Source organism: Lactuca sativa, chromosome 9, assembly GCF_002870075.4.
Source record: "Lactuca sativa cultivar Salinas chromosome 9, Lsat_Salinas_v11, whole genome shotgun sequence".
In the NCBI taxonomy this organism is placed as follows: domain Eukaryota; kingdom Viridiplantae; phylum Streptophyta; class Magnoliopsida; order Asterales; family Asteraceae; genus Lactuca; species Lactuca sativa.
Genome location: NC_056631.2, coordinates 156958907 through 156983001, shown reverse-complemented (window position 1 = coordinate 156983001; position 24095 = coordinate 156958907). Strand labels below are relative to the sequence as shown.

Below are 24095 nucleotides of genomic sequence, written 5' to 3'. Positions count from 1 at the left end.
GACAATGAATTGGAAAGATGAGCTATGAGCTAGATTTGAGGTTGTAACTTCAGATCTGGACCCTCCTTGGATTCTAGAAGCATAAAGTTTCAATTTTGGTCATGATTAAGGTCCCTCTTGAGCATGAAGTTTCATTAAGAACTTAAAATAGGCATTTAGAGCCTTTATAGCCATCCATACACGTAAAGTTTGCAACTTTACGTGATAAGCATGCCATAGAAGCTTAGATCTGTGATTTGGAGCCGCTGCATGGCTCAAAACAAGCCTGTATGGAAAGTGGACTGAATGGACTCGGCGAGTCGCAAGGTCGACTCGGCGAGTCACATGAAGATGGTCGTGAACTCGACGAGTTGGATGAATAACTCGATGAGTCCGATGAAGATTACCATAATACTCGACGGGTTGAAGAACAACTCGGCGAGTCGGATGAGTTTTCCCTAGAATATGTATGTGTGTGTATCCGTCGAGTTGCAAGGAGGGAACTCGACGGGTGGCCTTAAAGTTTGAACGAGAATCGAAGGAACTCGACAAGTCACCCCGATGACTCGGCGAGTTGGATTGTACTTCAAGGAACTCGGCAAGTAGCCGAGGGTACTCAGCGAGTTGGGGTCAACATGGACTGTTGACCTTGACTAAGGGCTTTGACTTTTATCAGGGGTTGACTAGTGGGTTATGGAGTACCTCATAAGGTTAAGGACTTACGAGTATATTGTACTATGATAATAGGTGGTGGAGTCGGTGTCAAGTGATCCGTGAGTTGGATTTTACCTTCCGAGTCGACATCTACGAGGTTAGTTATCCTCACTCTATTGATAGGGTCTACGGAACCAAGGCCAACCCTTTAATTGTTATTGTTATGGTATGCTACATGTGGTTATGATCTGTTAGATCGGAATCAGGGTAGACAGTATGTTATGCTTTTATGATCCATAGGGATTGGTATGTTAGTGACCTGCTAGGTCGGTACTCTAGTTACAGGAGAATTCTATGATTGATGATCAGTGAGATAGATATGTTTGATGTTTGTGTGTGCCAGTATATGATAGTTATGCGCACATGGTTATTTGCTTGTTGGTTGGGTTGAGGTGGTCCTGCTTTGTGCTGAAGGCCAGCATACCCTATTAGCGGTACGGGGAGACTGTAGGCCCATGTGGCGGACCAGTCATGCCGAAGGCTTGGGATAGATCCATATAGACTGTATGCCCTATAGGGCGGTCCGTTCAGGCCAATGGCTGAGTATGCATGTTGATTAATTGATTATTACTGATATGGTATTGTAATTGTGTTTTTGGTATTTTTTGGGTAGCTCACAAAGCCCTCGGGCTTGCAGTTTTCAGTTTATTGTTTCAGGTACTTCATGAGATCATGGCATGGAGAAGGCATGACCGTACCGCTCCTTATCCTTATGTTATGATTTTGGGACACTCTGATGGATATTGGTTTGAAAACATTTTTGTAAACAAACTTTGTTTGATTTTATTTATGATTGAAAAAGTTTAAATTTGGTGTAAAATTTATGGATGTTACAAGCAGACTCATGTGATCTTTGGTTCGATCAAGAAGGGTATTTTAGAGCTGATGGATGAGAGGTTGGGCACATTCCGTTCTGAGGTGGCGCCGATGATGGGGTCGCGCACACTCACTTTCAGGGAGTTCAGAGCTTGTGGAGCTCCTAACTATCACGGAGCGCAGGACTCCATTGCAAGTACCAGATGGTTGGCAGATGTCGCCAACGCATTTCGCACTAGCAGATGTCCCGAGGGGGACAAGGTCAGACTAGCATCTTCTTTTCTGAAGGACAGGGCACGAGATTGGTGGGAGGAGATTGGATATGTCATTGGGGATGACGAAGCTCTTGATGCGATGACTTGGCTGATTTTACTACCAGGTTCAGAGCCGAGTTTGCACTGGTTATTGAGGTGCAATAGTTAGCCAGGGATTTTTAGGATCTTACTCAGACTACAGAGACAGTGGCGGAGATTACCGCCAAGTTCAGGGAGAGAGCTCTTCTCGTTCCTCAGTATGCAACTGATGAGGAAATGAAGAAGGCTCATTATCATGAGATGTTGTGGAGTGATATCCGCCAGTTTGTGAGTCGGTCCAGCTGTAAAATGCTAGATGCCATGATTGCTAGGGAGAGAGAGAGAGAGAGATATATATATATATATATATATATATATATATTGATTTAGAGATGGAGAAGAAGAGGAAGCCAGAGGCGGTACCTGGCACTGGGAGTTCGGGCAAAAGCCTAAGGTATCAGATCACAGATCTAGAGGACAGCAGGGCCACAGTCAGTGTGGCAAGTGTGGGAGATTGCATGATGGGGCATGCAAGACTGGGAGTCCCAGTTGCTACAAGTGTGGCCAGACCGGGCATATGAGCAGAGATTGTACAGCTGCTACCACCACCACTACAACATCTGATCTGATTTGCTTCCATTACAATTAGAGGGGACATAAAAATTCCTAGTGTTCGAGTTTGTCAGCAGCAGGGAAGGTGGTAGCACCTGCCCTGCAACATTGAGTATTACAGACAGCTATCAGGGCCGGAGTAAGGCGCCAGTGGCGAAGAGTAGAGATTTCCAGAGGACGGCAGAGGAGGCGCGAGCGACTCCTGATGTGGTGGTGGGTATGTATTTTCCTTTCATCTTTCTATTGATATGAATTGTTTCTTATGGTTTTGTGTTTTATATAGGGTCGTTATTAGTGAACGACATTTCAGCTACAGTCTTGTTTGATTATGGGGCTACCCGATCATTTGTTTCACTTGCGCTTTGCAATAGGTTTAGTAGAGCTCCAAGGGAGTTGGATTATCCACTTGAGGTTGAGATAGCTGATGAAAAGATCGTCAGGGTCGCCATAGTGCATAAGGGGTGTTCACTTCGGTTATTTGACGAGCAATTTTCAGTAGATCTGGTTCCTATTCCCATGCAAGGGAACAAGGTTATTGTAGACATGGATTGGATGAGCCCCAATGGGGCAATGATTGATTGTGAACTGCAATTAGTGAGGGTTCGCACTCCCAGTGGGGGAGAGTTAGTGATTTAGGGCGAGAGGCCCAGTGCGGACCGATTCTATGTTCAACCGCGAGAGCGAGGAGCTACTTTCATCAAGGTTGTGCGGGGTTCGTCGCCTATGTTTTAGATGCCCGGGAGACGGGCAAGGCAAAAGTTGATGATGTACCGGTAGTACAAGACTATCCGGACGTATTCCCGAAGGATTTTCCTGGGTTACCTCCGGAGAGACAGGTTGAGTTCAGGATTGATCCGGTTCCTGGTGCGGCTCCGATAGCCAAGGCACCATATCGGTTGGCTCCTCCAGAGATGCAGGAGTTGTCTACGTAGCTGCAGGAGTTGCTAGACAAGGGTTTTATCAAGCCGAGCAGTTCACCTTGGGGAGCCTCGATCTTGTTTGTGAAAAAGGACGGGTCGGACCGTATGTGCATAGATTACCGGGAGTTGAATAAGGTGACGGTGAAGAATCGTTACCCACTTCCGAGGATAGATGACTTATTTGATCAGCTTCAGGGAGCATCTTTGTTCTCAAAGATTGATTTGCACTCTGGGTATCATCAAATGCGGGTCAGAGGTGAGGATGTGCAGAAGACTACTTTTAGGACCCGCTATGGTCATTATGAGTTTGTGGTGATGCCATCTGGGCTCACCAATGCTCCATCCGTGTTCATGGATCTCATGAATCGTGTATGCAGACCGATGTTGGATCGGTCTGTGATAGTGTTTATCAAAGACATCTTGGTCTATTCCAAGACTCAGGAGCAGCACGAGGAGCACCCGAGGGAGGTGCTAGAGACCTTGAGGAGGGAGAGACTTTTCGCGAAGTTCTCCAAGTGTGAGTTCTGGTTTCGCGAAGTGCAGTTCCTTAGGCACCTCATCAACCAGAAGGGTATACTAGTAGATCCGGCCAAGATAGAGACCGTGATGTAGTGGGAGGTCCTGAGGTCTTCATCTGAGATTCGGAGCTTCCTAGGTTTGGCAGGGTACTATTAGAGATTCATTTAGGATTTATCCAAGATAGCAGTTCCGCTCACTCAACTAACTAGGAAGTCGGTAGTGTTTTGCTGGGGGCCTGAGCAGCAGACAACATTTGAGACCCTCAAACAGCAATTATGTGAGGCACTGATTCTTACCCTGCCAGAGGGAGTGGATGACTTTGTAGTCTACTGTGATGCTTCGATCATAGGGATGGGAGCAGTGTTGATGCAACGAGGGCATGTAATAGCTTATGCCTCTAGACAGTTAAAGCCTCACAAGGCTAACTATCCGAAACACAATTTAGAGTTGGGGGCAGTGGTGTTTGCCCTCAAGATTTGGATACATTACCTCTATGGGGTCTGTTGTACCATTTACACTTATCACAAAAGTTTGAGGTACCTCATGGATCAGCCGAATTTGAACATGAGCCAGCGTAGATGGTTAGACGTGGTAAAGGATTATGATTATGAGATCCTTTATCATCCAGGTAAGGCCAATGTAGTCGCTGATGCCCTGAGCCGCAAGGCAGTTGCAGCCCCGATCAGGGATATTTGTTTGAGGATGACTGTGATTACTCCCTTGTTGGAGCAAATTAAAGAAGCACATGTTGAGTTTTTAAAGGAGGACAGGCAGTAGTGTGAGAGGATTGTGGGCCGAGTGGCTTCCTTTGATTATGATAGTTGAGGATTGTTGAGCCTTCATGGGAGAGTATGGGTGTCGTACTGGGGCGGAGTGCAGAAAGTGTTGACGGACGAGGCTCATAAGTCTCGTTTCTCCATCCATCCAGGGGCGACGAAGATGTATAGAGATTTTCAACCCGATTATTGGTGACCCTTCATGAAGCGGGACGTAGCCTGATACTTGGAGAGATGCCTGACCTGCAGGAAGGTCGAGGCGGAGCACCATAGGCCACATGGCAAGATGCATCCATTAGACATTCCTATGTGGAATGGGAGGATATCACTATAGATTTCATCACTAAGCTTCCCAGGACCGCACGTGGAGTTGATTGGATTTGGGTTGTGGTGGATTGGCTGACTAAGAGTGTGCATTTCATACCGATCCAGGAGAGTATATCGGTTGAGAAGCTAGCTGATATTTATGTGCGCGAGGTAGTAGCACGACATGGAGTGCCTGTATCAGTAGTATCAGATCGAGACATCCGGTTTACTTCCAGGTTTTGGAAGCAGTTTCATGATGAGATGGGGACTCGTCTTCATTTTAGCACCGCTTTCCACCCTCAGACGGACGGGCAGAGTAAGTGGACGATTCAGACTCTCGAGGACATGCTTCGGGCATGTGTCCTAGATTTCGGTGGTAGTTGGGATACGTATCTTTCACTAGCAGAATTTTCGTATAACAACAGTTACCACGCTAGTATTGACCCCCCTCCTTTCGAGATGCTCTACGGGAGGAAGTGTAGGACCCCGATTTGTTGGGGCAAGGTCGGTCAGCGAGTCATCGGGAGCACGTAGCTGGTGCTCAAGACCACAGAGTTGATCCAGCAGGTTCGTAGCAGATTGCAGACTGCACATAGTCGGCAAAAGAGTTACGCCGACAAGAGGCGTTTGAACTTGCAGTTTCAGGTGCGCGATATGGTCCTCCTGAAGGTATCACCCTAGAAGGGTGTTATCAGGTTTTGGAAGAGGGGCAAGTTGGGCCCCAAGTTCATTGGTCCTTTTAGGGTTTTGGCCCGGGTGGGTTGGGTTGCTTATCGGTTGGATCTTCCGGTAGAGCTTAGGCAGATCCACAATACTTTCCATGTTTCTGAGTTGAGGAAGTGTTTGGTGGACGAGTCAGCAGTTGTACCCTTAGAGGATATTCAGGTTGATAGTAGCCTGAATTATATCGAGAGACCAGTTGCGATCTTAGATCGGAAGACGAAGACCTTGAGGAACAAGGTGGTACAGTTAGTGAATGTGCAGTGGCAACACCGAAAGGGTTTAGAGTGGACGTGGGAGACCGAGGGGGAGATGAGGGAGCATTATCCAGAGTTATTTTCAGGTTCAGCAACAAAAGACTTCGAGGATGAAGTCTAAGATAAGTGGAGAAGAGTTGTAACGCCCCATTTCTGGTATGTAATTTAAATAAAGTATTTTCATTTCTTAAGGGGTACTCGACGAGTCTATAGACCGACTCGTTGAGTAAAGACGGGATAATCATGCAATTTAAGTTGGCTACTCGACGAGTCCAAATGTTGGGACTCGGTGAGTCTGCCTGTCTGGACGAAACCCTAATTTCAAGGGTTTGCACCCTATTTAAACACATTTATGCGCCCCAAACCAGCCTCCATCACCATTAGAGCATCCTTTACCAAACCCTAGCCTCCCTTTAAGCTTTTTGGAGTATTTCTCATCATGTGAAGGATTTTTGGTGCATTTTGAAGTTAGAAGAAGAAGAGAGAAGAGAGGTTCTCAAGAGGAGCAAAGGAGATCTGAGTTTCTTGTGTCATTCCAACCTCCATTAAGGTATAAAGCTCGAATTTTGGCTTGTCATCATATAGATCTTCTTAAAAGCTTGCTAGTGTTGCTTCTTTTGCCATTTTCTAGACATTGAGGTTGTTTTATGGGAATGTTAAGATGAATGGGTTTTAGATCTAAGCATTTCTAGACTCCTTGAGCTCAAGGTTGCCACCTTTATTGAGCTAAACACCCATTCCAAACCTAGATCTCCTCTTTTAGCTTCTTAGTGGGCATTTTAGCTTCTTATGTGCTTGTATGAACGTAAAGTTAGAAAGTGTATGTGTGAAATCAGTCCTAGGAACCCAAATCTATGTATTGGATGCACTAGAATCAAGTAAAATCGACTGTATAGTAATGAAATGCTTGGGACTCGACGAGTTGTTCTTCAGACTCGACGAGTTGAGTCGCGAGTCCTAGTTTTTCCCCAATTTGAGAGTTTAGGGTGAATCGGTGAGTGGGGAAGGGACTCGATGAGTTAGAGTCGGATCTAGTGATGGTGGGAATCGACGAATCTATGCCCTGACTCGGCGAGTCGGGTCAACTGAAAGTTGACTTTAACCAGGGGTAAAATAGTCATTTTACCCTAAGGGCATTTATCAGTACCCGATCTAGTGTTTTTGGGATTTGTAGCCGGACAGCCCCGTGGCAGCAGTCAGCCAGTTTTAGAGTTAGCATCTCAGCAGCCAGCGTTACGAGGTAAGTTTTCCTTCCAGTAGGAACGGGTCTACGGCCACAATGCCGGCCCATTTAATTAGCAATAGTTTCGGACTTCGGTCTGATGCAGTAGTTCAGTGTGCTTGACGTCTTTGTGATTCAAGCATGTTCCTATGTTATGTGTTCCGGAGTTCGGTCCGATGCAGTATGCAGTATATGTGTTTATGCTAGTAGTTATGATTATGCTATGCTATGTTCAGTCAATTCCGGACTTCGGTCCGATGCAACTACTTCTGGACTTTAGTCCGATGCAGAGGATAAGGTTCTAGTCAGTAATGGACTTTGGTCCGATGTAGTTGGTCCGATGCAGAGAGCAAGGCCCTAGTTATTCCCGGACTTCGGTCCGAAGCAGTGGGCATGGCCCAATAATTTATTATTTGTTATTGTATGATATGTGGTAGTTTGGGGGAGCTCACTAAGCTTTATGCTTACAGTTTCAACTTTGGTTTTAGGTACTTCCGCTAGTAAAAGGAAGAGCTCATCGCACAAACCACAACTTCAGTTTTATCCTGGGAGTTTTATTCATATATTTTGATATGATTGATATAGTTTTGTTTTGACATAGTTACTAGGACTTTTGAGTTATTCATTCCATGGTTTCTATTATATATGACATTCGATGATGTGATTTTTAGTAATATTAAAACAAAAAAAATTTTGGGCCGTATTTTGGGTCGTTACACAGTGTTTTTATCATTAAAAAGAGCAAGTTTCTTTGTAAGACAGGATCTTTTGATCGATAAAGTCCGTGTTGGGAAGAGTAAGGATGCTCGAGCAAGAAGGGAGCGCCTTTTTACCCATGATTATTAAACAAGAAAAATGAGAAGAAATGAACAAGAAATTTACCTTCAAGATAACTAATAACGCTTAAAAGAAATCTAAAAGGAGTAAAAGAAGATCGATAACCACTAACCCCTATTTATGCGGATCACATAGGATAGAGAAGTGATTTGACAACAAAATCATATCTTTTGAATGGATACAATTCTATCAATTAGAACTTGAGTTTCAAATCTTTTAGTTCCAATTAATTAAATTATACACTTTAAATACTTGAAATTAATTGAATTATTTTAAAGGTATAATTTGGGGCAATTGTTAGGGGTCAAGATCCTAAAACCTATCCAGGATCCCGGATCTTAAAGGAGTCTCAGGATCCCGAACATACAATATCATCTTGAACACCACCATTATTAGTTTCTAACAAGTTTAACGGCTATATTTCATGTTTATTTATCACATGTGTAGAAATGGTCAACATAATACTCATTCACAACAAAGAATCACTTCAACCAGGCTTAAATCTCGGGAATACCAAGTCAAACCATGTTACAAATATCAGTTCAATAGGATCCCAAAAATATCAAACTTTTAGTTACATAACCTAGACTATATATACGTTTATAACATGCACACAATGACACAATTAGCTGACACCTTAGACACCTTAAGCTACAGAAAGACTTATACTCATTTCTTCATCATTTTTTCTGTAATTTATTTTTTAATCAATAAAATCAAACAAAGCAGATGATGATTATCACCTCCCAGGGTTTTATGTCGGAGATCCTATCATGGACCAAGTGCTTTCTTTGTAAACCACTTGTGTCACATCGGTCTCAATCTTATACTTATATTAATAACAACATCACAACTCTTATACAATATGGTTAATTTTGAATTAGTTGATTTTGACAAAAAAAAAATAGTGAGAAAGACATCTTTGATGGTTTTAAATTACCAAATAATGGTCCAGTGATCAACCATCTACTATATACTAACGATGCTTTATTCATTGGTGATTGGTGCATGAAAAATATTAAAATTTTGGCTAGATTTCTTCGTTGTTTTCATGCCTCTTCGGGTCTCAAGGTGAATTTTTATAGATCTATTGTATTTGGCTAAGGATTTGATCCTCAAGGAACCGCAAGTTGGTCACATATTCTGTTGTGAGCCGTTTGTACTCCCTTTCATATATCTTGGTTGTTGGGTCAATATTATGATTTATACTTTGCTTTTCTAGGAAATTGTATTTTTATGTAATATCTCATGTGTTTACGGTCAAGTTTACGGTTAGGGAGGTGTTTACGGCCGTAAACCCTGTTTACGACCCATGTTTACCCGGCCCATACTCTCATGTATATATATATATATATATATATATATATATATATATATATATATATATATATATATATATAGGGGTGAGGGGTGTGAGGAAAAGGATGATGAACACCAAGGAGCTTAAGTGTGTGCATTTGAAGGTGTTCTAGAGAGAGAGAAACTAGAGAGAAGTTTTGTGTGTGTGAATCTTTGTATCCGGATCTTCATTCTAATCATATCATACATAGATTCATCATCTTCTTCTTCTTCTCCTCCTTCTCTTCTATTTGATCTGACATCATCCATTTGATTGGGATTCCACACCATCAAATGGATCTGATTGATACACAAGCATTTTTGGGGACTTACATTGGTGTTCCTGGTGGGGCTAACATGAATCACATCAGTAGCTGGAAATCTATTATTGAGATATTAAGCAAAGTTATCTGGTTGGAAAGCCAAAAAAACTATCATTTGGAGGGCTCCTAAAATTAATTCAACCAGTTTTGGGAAACCCCCTACTTACTTTTTTTCTCTGTTTTTTGCACCTACAGGTGTTCTGTCGTATCTTGGAAGAATAACAATAAGGTTCCTTTGGCGAGGATCGGATGATAATCGAAAGATAAGATGGATAGCGTGGGAAAAAGTCATTATAGCCAAATAAGATGTTGGTCTTGGAGTGAAAATTGAAAGATTTGAATGTTTCCCTCATTTGCAAGTGGTGGTGACACGTTAAAGTTCAAGATACATCACTTTGAAGTAAAGTAATCAATAGTATACACAATCTAAAATCAAAACCAACAAATCTGTTGGGTTTTTCTATTGGTTTTTTAGCCCATGAGGAAAGCCCAATTATTTGGCCCATCTATATATAGGTTTTACATTCCCTAATTCCAAAAACACACAAAAAATTCTCAGCCACCAAGAGGAATAGTGAGAGTAAAAGTGTGAAATCAAGGGTTTCTTCGAATTCCATTTTTCTGGACACACCTTCAATGTTCCTTTATTTTCCGGAGATCCAACGGTACGTTTTCTCTCCTTTTTGGACAGAAGCTTCCCAACATCGAGGCCTTCAGATCCAACGATTTGATTGTCGAGATCAGCTCCAGAGACTCGGGAATCGTCGTTTCTATTTGCTGCTGGAAATCAGGAACATGTTTTTTTGGTGATATTGTTCTTTGTCTTTGCTTATTTGATTCCATATGATTGATGTGATTTAGTTCCAATTATATGATGATTATTGTATGCCTATAGTACATCTAGAGAAGACTTTGTATTGCTCTAATATTGGTGATAGTGGATTTGAAGCGGCTCTAGTAGTCCCGTGGTTTTACTCTCTTTTCTTGAGAGGTTTCCACGCTAAAATTCCGGTGTTTTCATTGGTTGATTACTTTTTGTTTTGGGTTGATTATATCGATCATATAACTTGCATTAGGGATGATTTGTTCCAAGTGAAACTATCCTATTTGTTTGCATCCTAAAAGGTTCATTCAAAACGGGAATAGTTTAGTCAAACGAAGTGTTATTCTGCATTGTTATTTACCGCTGTGGCTGTGTTTTTCCATCAAATTGGTATCAAAGCCTGGTTCTTGTTATTAGGTTACTTGTTTGAACAATGGAAGCTAATACAAATAGGATTGTTAATTTGAATGGTTCTAATTATCAAGTTTGTAGAGGCAAGATGGAATACCTTCTTTATGTGAAGGATGATTATATGCCTGTGTTTAATAATAAAAAACCCAATGATAAAACAGATGCAAAGTGGAATATTTTGCAAAGAAAAGTTTGTGGGTATATTCGACAATGGGTTGATGATAATGTTTTGAACCATATTAGCGCGGAAACACATGATTGTACTTTATGGAACAAGCTTGAGCAGTTGTATGCTCGGAAGACCAGGAACAATAAATTGTGCCTGATTAAACAGTTGATTGGCTTGATGTACCATGATGGAAATCCTATTAGTGATCATTTGAATTCTTTCCAGGGAATTATTAATCAGCTTGCAGGAATGGGTATCAAGTTTGAAGATGAGTTACAAGGTTTATGGCTCCTTGGCACTTTACCAGATTCTTGGGAGATTTTTAGGACATCCTTGTCTAACTCTGCACCAGATGGTATTATCACCATAGAGTAAAGGCGGTGTTTTAAACGAAGAGATGAGAAGAAACTCACAAGGTTCCTCTTCACATTCAGATATCTTGGTCACAGAAAGCAGGGGGAAGTCAAAGTAGAGGTCCGAATAATAAAGGGAAGCATCGCAGTAAATCTAAAGGAAAGTTTGCTGACTATGAGTGCAATCAATGTGGTAGAAAAGGACACACAATATGATTCTGTAGATAGTTGAAAAGGGAGAACAAGAAGGCAAATTACAAGAATCAAAAGAACAACCACAAGAAAGATGATGGTGGTAATGATATTGCTGAAGTTAACACTGCTACCGAAGAGTTCTTTATTTGTTGTGATTATGATATGGTCAATCTTGCACATGATGATTCAAGTTGGGTTGTTGATAGCGGTGCTACTTGTCATGTGACATCACAAAGGGATTTTTACACATCTTACACTCCTAGTGATTTTGGGAATGTTAAGATGGGCAATAATGGGTTATCAAAGATTGTTGGAGTCGGAGATATTTGTTTGAAGTATGAGACTAGGATGGAGTTGTTTTTACACAATGTAAAATATGTTCCAGATATTAGACTTAGTTTGATCTCTGTTGGCTTACTTGATGATGACGTTTACCATAGTACCTTTGGTGGTGGCATTTGGAAACTCACTCGTGGTTCTTTGATTATGGAAAGAGGTGAAAGAAGCTCAAAGTTATACATGACACATCTGAAGATCTCCAAAGAATCGATCCATGCATCAATACATTGTGACATGACCGATTTGTGGCATACGAGACTTGGTCACATGAGTGAAAAGGGGATGTCTTTGTTGTTGAAGAAAAATGTGTTGACCGGTGTGCATGATGTGAATTTGAAGAGATTTTCTCATTGCCTGGCAGGTAAGCAAAATAGAGTTTCCTTTAAGAGTCATCCTCCCTCCATGAAGGAGAGTATACTTGATCTGGTACATTCCGATGTATGTGGTCCCATGAAGACTAGGACACTTGGGGGTTGCTTGTATTTTGTCAGATTCATCGATGACTATTCAAGGAAGGTATGGGTTTATACTTTGAAGACTAAAGATCAAGTATTGGATGTGTTAAGCAGTTTCATGCCTTGGTTGAGAGACAAACTGGGAAGAAATTGAAGTGTGTTCGGACATATAATGGTGGTGAATACATTGGTCTTTTTGATGCTTATTGTAGAGAGCAAGGTATTCGGCACCAAAAGACTCCTCCAAAGACACCACAGTTGAACGGTTTAGCAGAACAGATGAATAGAACATTGGGTGAAAGAGTTAGATGTTTGCTTTCACATGCAGGATTACCTGATTCTCTTTGGGGAGAAGTTTTGAATACAGCGGTACATGTTATTAATCTTACTCATTGTGTTCCTTTGTCTTTTGATGTTCCTGATAGGGTTTGGAGTGGAAAAGATGTTTTGTATCATCATTTACGGGTCTTTGGATGCAAGGCTTTTGTGTATATTCCCAAAGATGAAAGATTAAAGCTTGAAGTGAAGACCAAGCCATGTATATTCCTTGGTTATGGTCAAGATGAATTCGGTTACAGGTTATATGATCTAGTTCTGAAGAAACTCGTAAGGAGTCGTGATGTTGTATTTGTTGAAGATAAGAGTTTAAAAGATATTGAGAAGACAAAGATAGTTCCTCAATCTAATGATGATCGTGTTGATTTGGATCCGGTTCCCCCTCAACATTTTGAGCTAATTGATGAAGATGTTCAGAATGATGAACAACATGGTACTGATGAAAATGATGTTCCAAAGCAGTTGGGGTTGGATGAGGATTTTCACCTAGAGTTATCGGTACCTGATATACCACCATTTGTCCTACTTAGGCAGTCTACGAGAGATCGTCATCCTTCCACCCGTTATTCTGCTGATGAGTATGTTTTAGTCATTGATGGGGGAGAACCTGATTGTTATGCAGGTGCTATGGAAGATGATCATAAAAGAGAGTGGTGAAGTTAGAGCTATGCAAGATGAGATGAATTCCTTGCATGAAAACAATACCTTTGAGTTGGTGAAGTTGCCTAAAGGAAAGAGAGCTTTGAAGAACAAGTGGGTCTACAAAGTGAAGACTGAAGAGCATACGTCACGGCCTAGGTACAAGGCTAGATTGGTGGTCAAAGGGTCCAGTCAAAGAAAGGGTATTGATTTTGATGAGATTTTCTCTCCGGTCGTGAAGATAGGTTCCATTTGGGTGATTCTTGGTTTGGCTGCTAGCCTTGATCTTGAGGTTGAGCAAATGGATGTCAAGACAGCTTTCCTTCCTGGTGACTTGGACAAGGAAATCTATATGGAGCAACTTGAAGATTTTCAGGTTAAAGGCAAAGAAGACTATGTGTGTAGGCTTCAGAAAAGTCTTTATGGGTTGAAGCAAGCACCAAGACAGTGGTACAAGAAATTTGAGTCAGTCATGGGTGAGCAAGGCTACCACAAGACCACTTCAGATCACTGTGTTTTCTTCCAGAGGTTTGGTGATGATGATTTCATCATTTTGTTACTTTATGTTAATGATATGTTGGTTGTTGGCAAGAATGGGGAGAGAATTGTTCAGCTGAAGAAACAATTAAGCAAGTCTTTTGCTATGAAAGACTTGGGGCCGGCAAAATAGATTCTTGGCATTCGGATTACTAAAGATAGAGCTTCAAAGAAGTTGCATATGTCACAAGAGCAATACATTGAGAAGGTGCTTTGCAGATTCAACATGGATAAAGCTAAAGTGGTTAGTTCGCCTCTAACTACCAACTTTAAGCTGACTAATAGAGATTGCCCTTCTACTAAGAAGGAGATTGAAGAGATGGATAGAGTTCCATATGCTTCAGCCGTTGGGAGTTTGATGTATGCCATGGTGTGTACAAGGCCATATATTGCCCATGTAGTTGGTGTTGTTAGTCGTTTTCTGTCAAATCCGGGAAAGAAGCATTGGGAAGCAGTTAAGTGGATTTTCAGATATCTACGTGGTACTTCCAAATTGGGTATAACATTTGGAAATGGAGCACCTATGCTTGTTGGTTATATAGATTCTGATATGGCAGGAAATAAGGACAACATGAAATCTACTTCTGGATATTTGATGACTTTTGTAGGGGGAGCTGTGTTGGGGTGCAAAGTTATTCATTCATGACTTTGTAAATGTTTGACTTTTATAAAACCCACTTGCATGTGGAGTATTTGCCTTTTGACTCATGAGAGATAAAGAGTGAGAGAGAGACATGTAAACACCTCTATAAATAGTGGGTTCATACCACTTGTAGAGGTGTGCTTGAGAGATGTAAAAGTGAGTGTGTAAGTGTGTGTTATTTATGTAGTCTAGATCTAGATCCTTTTTGTAACACCATATACATTCAATATATCTCTTAAACACCCAAATCACCATGTTCAGTTGTGCAAGCTTTAATTCCGCATGTCAAACCATGTTCTTTGTCACTACAATTGGTATCAGAGCGGGTCTTCAAGATCAAGGTGATTTTTGAAGAACGATTCTCGGTTTGGCAATTTTTGTCGCAATTTGATCAATTTTGGTGAGTCTCTCTCTATCATCTCTCGTAATATTTGATTCGTGCTTTGCATTCTTGATTTTTGATCGTTTTGATTCATTGGATCTAATTCGTTTCAAACCTCATTGTTGATCCAAATAATTTTTATTTAGATCAAGCCAAACCAAAAACAAAATCAATTTTACTATTCATCAGATTGGATTCAAAAGCCCAAACAAAAGTTTTAATTCATTCGATTTATTCAAATCCAAATGTTTTGATCAGTTTACTGTTCACTTAATCCAGTTTGAAGCCCAATTTATTGACATTCTGTTGAATTTCGATTCATAAGCCCAATAATCAATCCATAATAGTTCATTGACTGTTTCGATCAAGACTAAATCCAAATTAGACGTCATTTTACGTCTTTATCCTTTTGGTAAATACTTCTTGAGGATTGTTGATGAAGATCGAGTTTAGTAGCAAACTCAAAGTGTTCTTGAAATCGATTGAGATTATTATGATCGACTTGGTGTTCTAAAGTAGAACTAAAATCTGTTTGTCTCATCTTATTCACTACCTGCGTTTCTTTTATGTTCTTGACTCACAATTTCTTCATCCTGTGATTATGTCTTCGTTTTCGATTCTTTGTCTCAAAAATCGATTGGTTTTGATTGTTGAGTTGGACTTGTGAATCAATTATATGTGTTGTGTTCAATCATGAAAATTGATTATGATCAAGTCAAAGTGAAGAGTCGGAAATTGATCTTTTGATTTTGATGAAATTGTTGATCAAGAACACTTGAATGTGTGAAGAACTATTGAAGGAACACATTTTGATCTGAAATTGTTTTGAAAAATTATCAATTTGGTGTTTGTTGACTGAAGAACTGAAAGTCAAAAAAAAAAGTCCAAATTGTTGTTCTTGGTTCAACTTATACACACGCTTCACTGAGTTGTACAATTGGATTATCATCGTGTGATTCTGGAATTTGGTTCAATGGTTCGATGGTCAGCGGTTTGATTGGAAACGAAATCGGGTATCAACGATCGACAATGAGTTGTATAAATTGATGATTTTGAAATCGATGTATAATCGAATAGCTGAAAGGTTGATAACGAAGGATTGTAACCTAATTTCGCAAGTTTGGAGTCGATGGGTCTGTGATAATTTTGGAATGAACTGGAAAGATTTTGGAGTCGTTGATGTCGATTTTGCGAAAATATAAAAATCGAGTCCGCATCTATGGATTGATTCTGATGTTCACTTGGGTTCACATATTGATTTTGGTTCGCATATTGATTTTGTTCGCATATAGGTGAATCAAATTCAGTTCTCATTTGAGCTCACAGTTGATAAAATAAATTTGAGGTCAAGTTCATTTGCAATCTGTGATGTTTTGGTGATATTCGCATTTGAGGTCAAGAAATGTTTGCATATGCGAAAGTTGTTCATTCGCATTTGTGTTGCAAGTGATTTGCGAAAATAACATGCGAAGAATTTGACTGAATAAGAATATGCGAAGCGTTCCTGTTATTACCCGTTCAATGAAGAAGAAAGTAAATAGTTTCGCATTTGGCCCCTGATCTTTTCACGAAATAATACAAATGGTCCAACTTCGCAAAATGGGGTTATAAAATGACAAAAATGCATAATTTTCATTTCGCATCCCTGCAGTTTTCGCAAGATGATAAATTTTACCCAGTTTCGCATTTGGGGTAAATTTTTTGAGAAATTGGAATATTTTCAAATCTGGTCCATGCAGTTTGTGCGAATTTACACATTCTACCCAGTTTCGCAAATGGGGGTGTGTTTCACATATTTGGCTGTTTTAGGCGCAACGGGTCACTGCAGAATTTTGAAATTGACAATTTCTACCCATTTTTGAGAAATTTTGTAAAAGGCAATCCGTGAACGACAATAAAAATTAAATATTTTTTGGATTTTCCGGATTGAAGCACAAAGTTTATGCCACATGTTAAGGGGAAGTTTTAACATGAAAAATTCTGAATAGAGCACGGTCTTTTTCCTTTGGAGTTTTATAATCAAATTTCGATTATAAAAAGGGGGAGAAGTTTTATATGGAAATTCGAACTTGAATTTGTCATATTACGCGGATTTGAAGACTGAAGTGATCTTGAAGTTTTAAAGCCTACGAGATGATGCAATTGGAAGTTCGGAAGTGATGTATTCGAAATGGGTTTGGTTTTATTGAAGATTTTTGGGGTGTGTTTTTATGCGCAACTTTTGGGTGATTATTTGGAGTTTGGAATACTCTTGATCATTCGTTGCTGCTCGGATTGTATGGTCTCACATCCTAGAGCCCAAATTGAAGAATCATGGAAGAATTGAAGATTGAAGTTCGTTTCGACATGTGTCACATTTGAGGCTCGAACCACGTAGTGCTTGATTTTGGAAGATTTGAAGTTGGTCATTCATTCCTAACTTTGAGGGGGAGAATGTTGGGGTGCAAAGTTATTCATTCATGACTTTGTAAATGTTTAACTTTTGTAAAACCCACTTGCATGTGGAGTATTTGCCTTTTGACTCATGAGAGATAGAGAGTGAGAGAGAGACATGTAAACACCTCTATAAATAGTGGGTTCATACTACTTTTAGAGGTGTGCTTGAGAGATGTAATAGTGAGTGTGTAAGTGTGTGTTATTTATGTAGTCTAGATCTAGATCCTTTTTGTAACACCATATACATTCAATATATCTCTTAAACACCCAAATCACCATGTTCAGTTGTGCAAGCTTTAATTCCGCATGTCAAACCATGTTCTTTGTCACTACAATATTGTTACTGGAATTGATAATCGATTGATGAAGTTTTGGAGTCGAAATTGGTTAATTGGGTTATTTGATTTCGAAATCAGGTTCAATTTGCTATTAATTTTTGGTTTTCGAAAACCTAAGATTTGAAGTTTTTGGAGTCGATTGACGAACAATGTGATGTTTTGGTTTGAATGAAAACGCGAATATCTGTGATTTGAAATTTGATTAATGAAGCCTTGATTTTGGTTTACTGTTACTGTAGTGATAACGAAGTGTCGATGTGGGTTATTGATTTGGAATCAGCTGGGATATTTTGGGGTTCGCTATTAAAGAAATTCGCATGAAATCGTGATTTGGTTTAAGGTTTTGAAATCTGGATTTCGCATGATTGGAATCGATGATTCAGAGTCCATATTTGTTGTTGATGATTTGGTTGGTTGTGTGAGTTCGCAAGTTCGATTGTTGATTTATGATGTATAAAACTGAAGAACGAAATGCGAAGATGTTATAGGAAAATGAAAAATTGATTGCTTGTGTTTGGATTGTGAATGAAATGCGAATAATAACAATTTTGTGGTTGATGGTCTCAAAATGGTTCGCATATAAGGATGTGATATGGAGTTCGCATCTGGGTTTCAAAAGCAGTTCGCATTTGGTTAACTGGTTTGAAGGTCAAGAAGATTTGCAATCTTTGATATTTTTTTTGGAGATGTTCGCATATAAGGTCAAAAAGGTTTGCATTTGGTTACTTGGGTTAGAGATGCGAAGTCTTCTTATCCATGGTTCGCATTCATGTTTAAGTAACGTGCGAAGAATTGACGATGCGAAGCATTTCACTGATTAATGAATTGGGGAAGAAAACACACAAGTTTCGCAATTAGTCCTTGAAATTTCAAACACATAGCAAAATTGACCCAACTTCGCAAAATGGGCAATAAAAGCTGAGAAATTGTTGATTTTCATTTCCCATACCTACAGTTTATGTGAATTGGCAAATTTTACCCAGTTTCGCATTTGGGGTAAAAATTTTGAGAAATGAGAATATTTTCGAATCTGGTCCCTGCAGTTTGTGTGAATTTACGCTTTATGCCCGGTTTCGCAAATGGGCTAAAGTTTCGCATATTTGGCTGTTTTTGGCGCAACAGGTCCCTGCAAGTTTCAGAAAGTGACAATTTATACCCGGTTTTTGAAAAATCTTGCAACTTTCACCCAAAAAGTCAAAATTTTTCATAAATTGGAAATTTTTGTGGCTTTTTCGTGATTGTTTTTCTGTGTAAGATTTTTGGTGATTCATTTTTGGTACACATCAAGGGGGAGTATCATGAAGACTATTCCTCGGGCGCTTCTCATCCTTAGTGGGTTTTATAATCATTTTTTGATTATAAAAAGGGGGAGAATGATGGGTATTTGAAGCTTCTCAGGTTTGTCGAATATTCATTTGCGGATTTGAAGACCGGTGTTACTTCGAGGGGGAGTTTGGTCTTGATCGCGCTAGCTCGTTGGAGATTAAAGCCGGCCATCCAATCCTAACTTTGAGGGGGAGAATGTTAGGGTGCAAAGTCATGCTTGGATGTAGTGTTTTAGGCTTTCCTCTTTGTATGTGTAAATGGGTTGAGTCTTTCCTATAAATAGGAAGTGAGTGACTCCCATTATGTAAGTGAATCCATTTGGAGTGTTAGACTAGAGAAAGAAACTTTATACAAACCCATTTGTATATTGTTTCTAGATCTAATAAGAGCTTACAAAGATTTATTTACTCCTTGTGTTCTTGATTTTACATGATGATTCACTAGATCTTTCATATTCCGCACATGCCATCATAATCAACACCACTACAAGCTGTGTCATGGCAGTCACGACTGCAAAAGTGTGTTGCCTTGTCCATCATTGAGGCTGAGTATATGGCAGCAATAGAAGCATGCAAAGAGTTATTGTGGCTAAAAAGATTTATGCAAGAGCTTGGATTTATACAAAAATGCTACGTGGTTCTTTGTGATAATCAAAGTGCCATTCACCTTGCTAAGAATTCTATGTTTCATAAAAGAACAAAACATATCGATGTGAGGTATCATTGTATTAGAGATGCTCTTGAAGATAGCTTGTTTGAACTTGATAAAGTTCATACTGATGATAATGGTTCTGATATGTTGACTAAAGCTTTAGCAAGGGAGAAGTTGAAGATATGTTGCTCGATCGCCGGGATGGCTAACTCTTCCTCATAGGCCAAAAAAGGGGAGATTTGTTGGGTTTTTCTATTGGGTTTTTAGCCCATGAGGAAAGCCCAATTATTTGGCCCATGTATATATATATATATATATATATATATATATATATATATATATATGTATGTGTTACATGCCCTAATTCCAAAAACACACAAAAAATTCTCAGCCACCAAGAGCAATATTGAGAGCAAAAGAGAGAAATCAAGGGTTTCTTCAATTTCCATTTTTCTGGACACACCTTCAGTATTCCTTTGTTTCCCAGAGATCCAACGGTCCGTTTTCTCTCATTTTTGGACAGCAACTTCCCAAAATTGAGGCCTTCAGATCCAACGGTTTAATTGTTAAGATCAGCTCTAGAGACTCAGGAATCGTCACTTATGTTTGCTGCTGGAAATCAGGAACGTTTTTTGGTGATATTCTTCTTTGTCTTTCCTTATTTGATTCCATATGCTTGATGTGATTTAGTTCCAAGTTAATGATGATTATTGTATGCCTCTAGTACATCTAGAGAAGACTTTGTATTGCTCTAATATTGGTGATAGTGGATTTGAAGCGGCTCTAGTAGTCCTGTGGTTTTACTCTCTTTTCTTGAGAGGTTTCCACGCTAAAATTCCGGTCTGTTCATTGGTTGATTACTTATTGTTTTGGGTTGATTATATTGATCATATAACTTGCATTCAGGCTGATTTGTTGCAAGTGAAACTATCCTATTTGTTTGCATCCTAAAAGGTTCATTCAAGACGGGAATAATTTAGTCAAACGAAGTATTATTCTGCATTGTTATTTACCGTTGTGGCTGCGTTTTCCCATCAAAATCAATTAGCAAAAAAAATCATTAACATGGGTTTGGAGCAAAATTGCAAGAATTAAATGTGAGTTGGTCAAAATGGAAATCCGAATCAGCATCCTCTTTAGAAGACAAGTGAACTCTGGTAAAGATACCATGTTCCAGGCTGACAACTGGCTTGGGTCTGGGGCTCTAATGATGCTATTTCCGGATTTGTATAGCTTGGAATCATACAAAAGATGTAAAGTATCTGATAGAATCTTTGGAAATGGTCTTTCGTGGTCTTGGACACATCCCCCGCCTGCTTCATAGTTGAACCAGTTATCCCAGACTCTGGCATCCATCAAGCTCAATTCTCAAAAAGACTTGGGGATCTTTGAACTATCAACAACAGGTGTTTATACAGTGAAAGCATGTAGGTGTAGGTTGGGGAAAACACAAGGCAATAGTACATTGGATCCCTTTGTTTGGCTGAGGGAGATTCCAGTCAAGGTGGTATGTTTTACTTGGCGTGCTGCTCAAAACCGGATACCAGTTGCGGCTGCTCTTAAATCTGGTGGTATAAATCTGACATCTAGCCTTTATAGTGCTTACAAATTCAATGATTATGTCACATATCACTTACTTTGTGAACGTTCATTTGCGAGAGTGACGTGGGATTGGACTTATAGATGGTGTGGCATTAGGAGATTTTGGAAATTGCAGCCTCATGGGGGAATTGCCTAAAGAAAAGAAAATTCTTCATTGTAATATGTTACGACACTTTGTGGAGTTTATGGAGAGCTCCAAATAATAGAACCATCAATAGTATTTTTATGGTTCAAACATATGAGTAATTTTGGAGTGGGAGATTGGATTGAGTGGAGTAAATATCCTGTCCCTCTTCAATCCCTTGTATTTTTTTTATGTTTTGAACAACTTTGTATCTGTTTTATGGCCTAGGTCCGTGCTAGGCGGGGGTTTTTCCTTTAATATTTATTTGTCGGTTCCAAAAAATAAATAAATAATAAATAAATAAAATCCAGTCACTAATTATTTCTCAAACTTGAAATACTAAATCGATTCAATAGACCATTTAACAAGTATAGGGGTACTTACGTTCATGAAACATAAATCTTAGGGGCCCAAGTGCCACATGCCCATTGCTTTCAAATAACAGTCGACTCGACACTACTGCTGACCGACAATCGCCTACACCTCATTTTGCATGAAACTTTTAGTTCTCGTGGAAACTGTGCCCTGCCCTTTGCAATCGACGTCGACTATGTGTATTGTATAAATTAATACAAAATCACCGATTGATCATTAATAGGTATATCTTGATATTCAAACAACGATCAATTCTCAGTAAATTTCTTCTCTTTGTGAATCATACTACTTCCTTATGTCTCATAACGATCTACCGGTTTCTATTCAACCAGAGGTTCGCTTTTTTCCCTTTTGTAATGCTTAACTGTACATGTTCATGTTCTTATTTAATTATGCATTTTTCGTAATGAAAGCATGTTTCTCGATAACACAAGATACAATACGATCAGTTGAAAAATAAATTTGGTGTATTGTTTATTGGGATATTTCAAAGGTTGAGGACGAAGAAGAGAGCTTGAAGTACCTAGACATAGTGCAAAAAACAGCAGAAAATGCAGTTCCTTATGTATCAAAGGCCTATGATTACGCTAAGGACAACAGTGGGACCCTCAAACCTAGCATGGAGACAACAGAGGGTACTCTCAAGACTGTTTTTGACCCTGCTGTTGATACGTTTCATGATGTCCCTGTTAACGTCCTAAAGTTTTTCGATCGTAAGATTGCCGAATCTGTTAGCAAAGCCAAGTCTATTAGTGTGGCTTCTGACACAAAGAATGACGTAGGTGTGGTGGAAACGGCATCTGGACTCGCAAAAACTGCGTACACCGAGATAGAGCCGACTGCGAAAGAAATGTTAGTGAAATACGAGCCTGTTGCAGAGGAACATGCTGCTTCAGCTTGGCAATCTGTTAACAAGGTGCCACTCTTCCATGGTGTAGCTAACGCGGTTATACCAACAGCAGGTTACGTTTCTGAGAAGTATAACCAGACTGTGCAGCAAACAAGTGAGGAAGGGTACAAGGCTTCTTCATATCTTCCATTGGTGCCCACTGAAAAGATTGCCAAGGTATTCAAGGCTCCTGATCAAGAAGAAGAAGAAGAAGAAGAAGAAGAAGAAAAAGAACGGGTGGTTCACAGTGGAGCCGAAGGAGCTGTGCACGGTGATTAATATCAATACCCAATGATGATTATGATGTTTGCAGAGATTGAATACAGTAAATGCTTGTTTTGGTTTATTTGGCAATGTGTTTTCGTACTCTGTCAAATACCTAGCTAAAATGATCGCCTCAATGTTGTTATTAACACCGTAGAGACTACAAGATCAGGATGTAGTGATCGTAGAGATCATGCATGTTGCTAATAATACATGTTTATATATGATGAACATATGTATTTAATTATTTTTCTTATTAATTATTATTTGTGTATTTTGCGTTATTGATTATATTTTGCTTATTGTGGTGATCAGAATAATTTTTGCGGTGGGAATAAGCAATAAACAATAAACATTTTAAATGTTTGGCAAACAAAAGATTTTATATGAATAAAATGGCAAATAAGCAATAACCCTTCTCATTTGGTTATTAAAATCAGTTTATTTTGTTTATTCGTAGCTAATTTTTAAAGACTTCTATCCAAATACTTAAATTTGCTTATTGCGGTGGGATTAAGCAATAAACAATAAGCACCTTATTTTTTCCCTGTCCAAACACCCTCTTGATTTATTTTATGTTTTAAAAGGTCATTGAATTTTTGACATTGTGTTCATTTAGTCATCTAGCTAGGGATGAGCACAATGACCGAATCGGCCCGAACCGGACCGGAACCGGGAACCGGCTTCGGCCAAAATCAGGAATCGAACCGGCCCGGCGGTTCTACCGGTTCCGGTTCTATCGGTTCCCGGTTCCTACCGGTTCTTGTCGTATCTTCAAATGTTGGAACCGGTCCTCGAAAAATAGCATCATACGGTTCCGGTTTTTGCCGGTTCTACCGGTTCCCGGTTCCAAAAATCCACAAAAATAACGTCCCGGTCCCAGCCCGACCGGTTGCATCGAGTTCCAGTTCCGGTGCCGGTTCCGTCCGGTTCTCCGGTCCATATACTCATCCCTACACCTAATTTTTGGTTTGGTCACTTAACTTTTTATTTTATGTTCATTTAGTCATATGACTTTTAAAATTATATTTATTTGCTTACCTAACTTTTAAAATTGTTTTTATTTTTATAGCTTTATTTTTAAAATTTAGTCACTAAATAAAGATAATTTAAAAGTTATGTGACTAAATTAGCACAAAACCAAAAGTTAAATAACCAAACAAAAAGCTACGTAAC

The 24095-nt window shown here is 39.5% G+C and overlaps 1 protein-coding gene across 2 annotated transcripts; it reads left to right on the top strand.

Moving 5' to 3' along the window:
* The first annotated feature begins 21884 nt into the window (after positions 1–21884).
* LOC111884546 (stress-related protein) lies at positions 21885–23193 on the top strand. 2 transcript variants are annotated; one of them, XM_023880863.3, is made up of 3 exons: positions 21885–22100; positions 22260–22479; positions 22549–23193. In XM_023880863.3, the coding sequence occupies exons 1-3, from the start codon at positions 22062–22064 to the stop codon at positions 22932–22934; spliced, it is 645 nt and encodes a 214-aa protein (XP_023736631.1). In that variant the 5' UTR covers positions 21885–22061; the 3' UTR covers positions 22935–23193. The 2 variants fall into 2 exon arrangements, with proteins under 2 accessions (XP_023736631.1, XP_023736630.1); XM_023880862.3 differs by having other exon boundaries at positions 21889–22100; positions 22260–23193.
* The last annotated feature ends 902 nt before the right edge of the window (positions 23194–24095 follow it).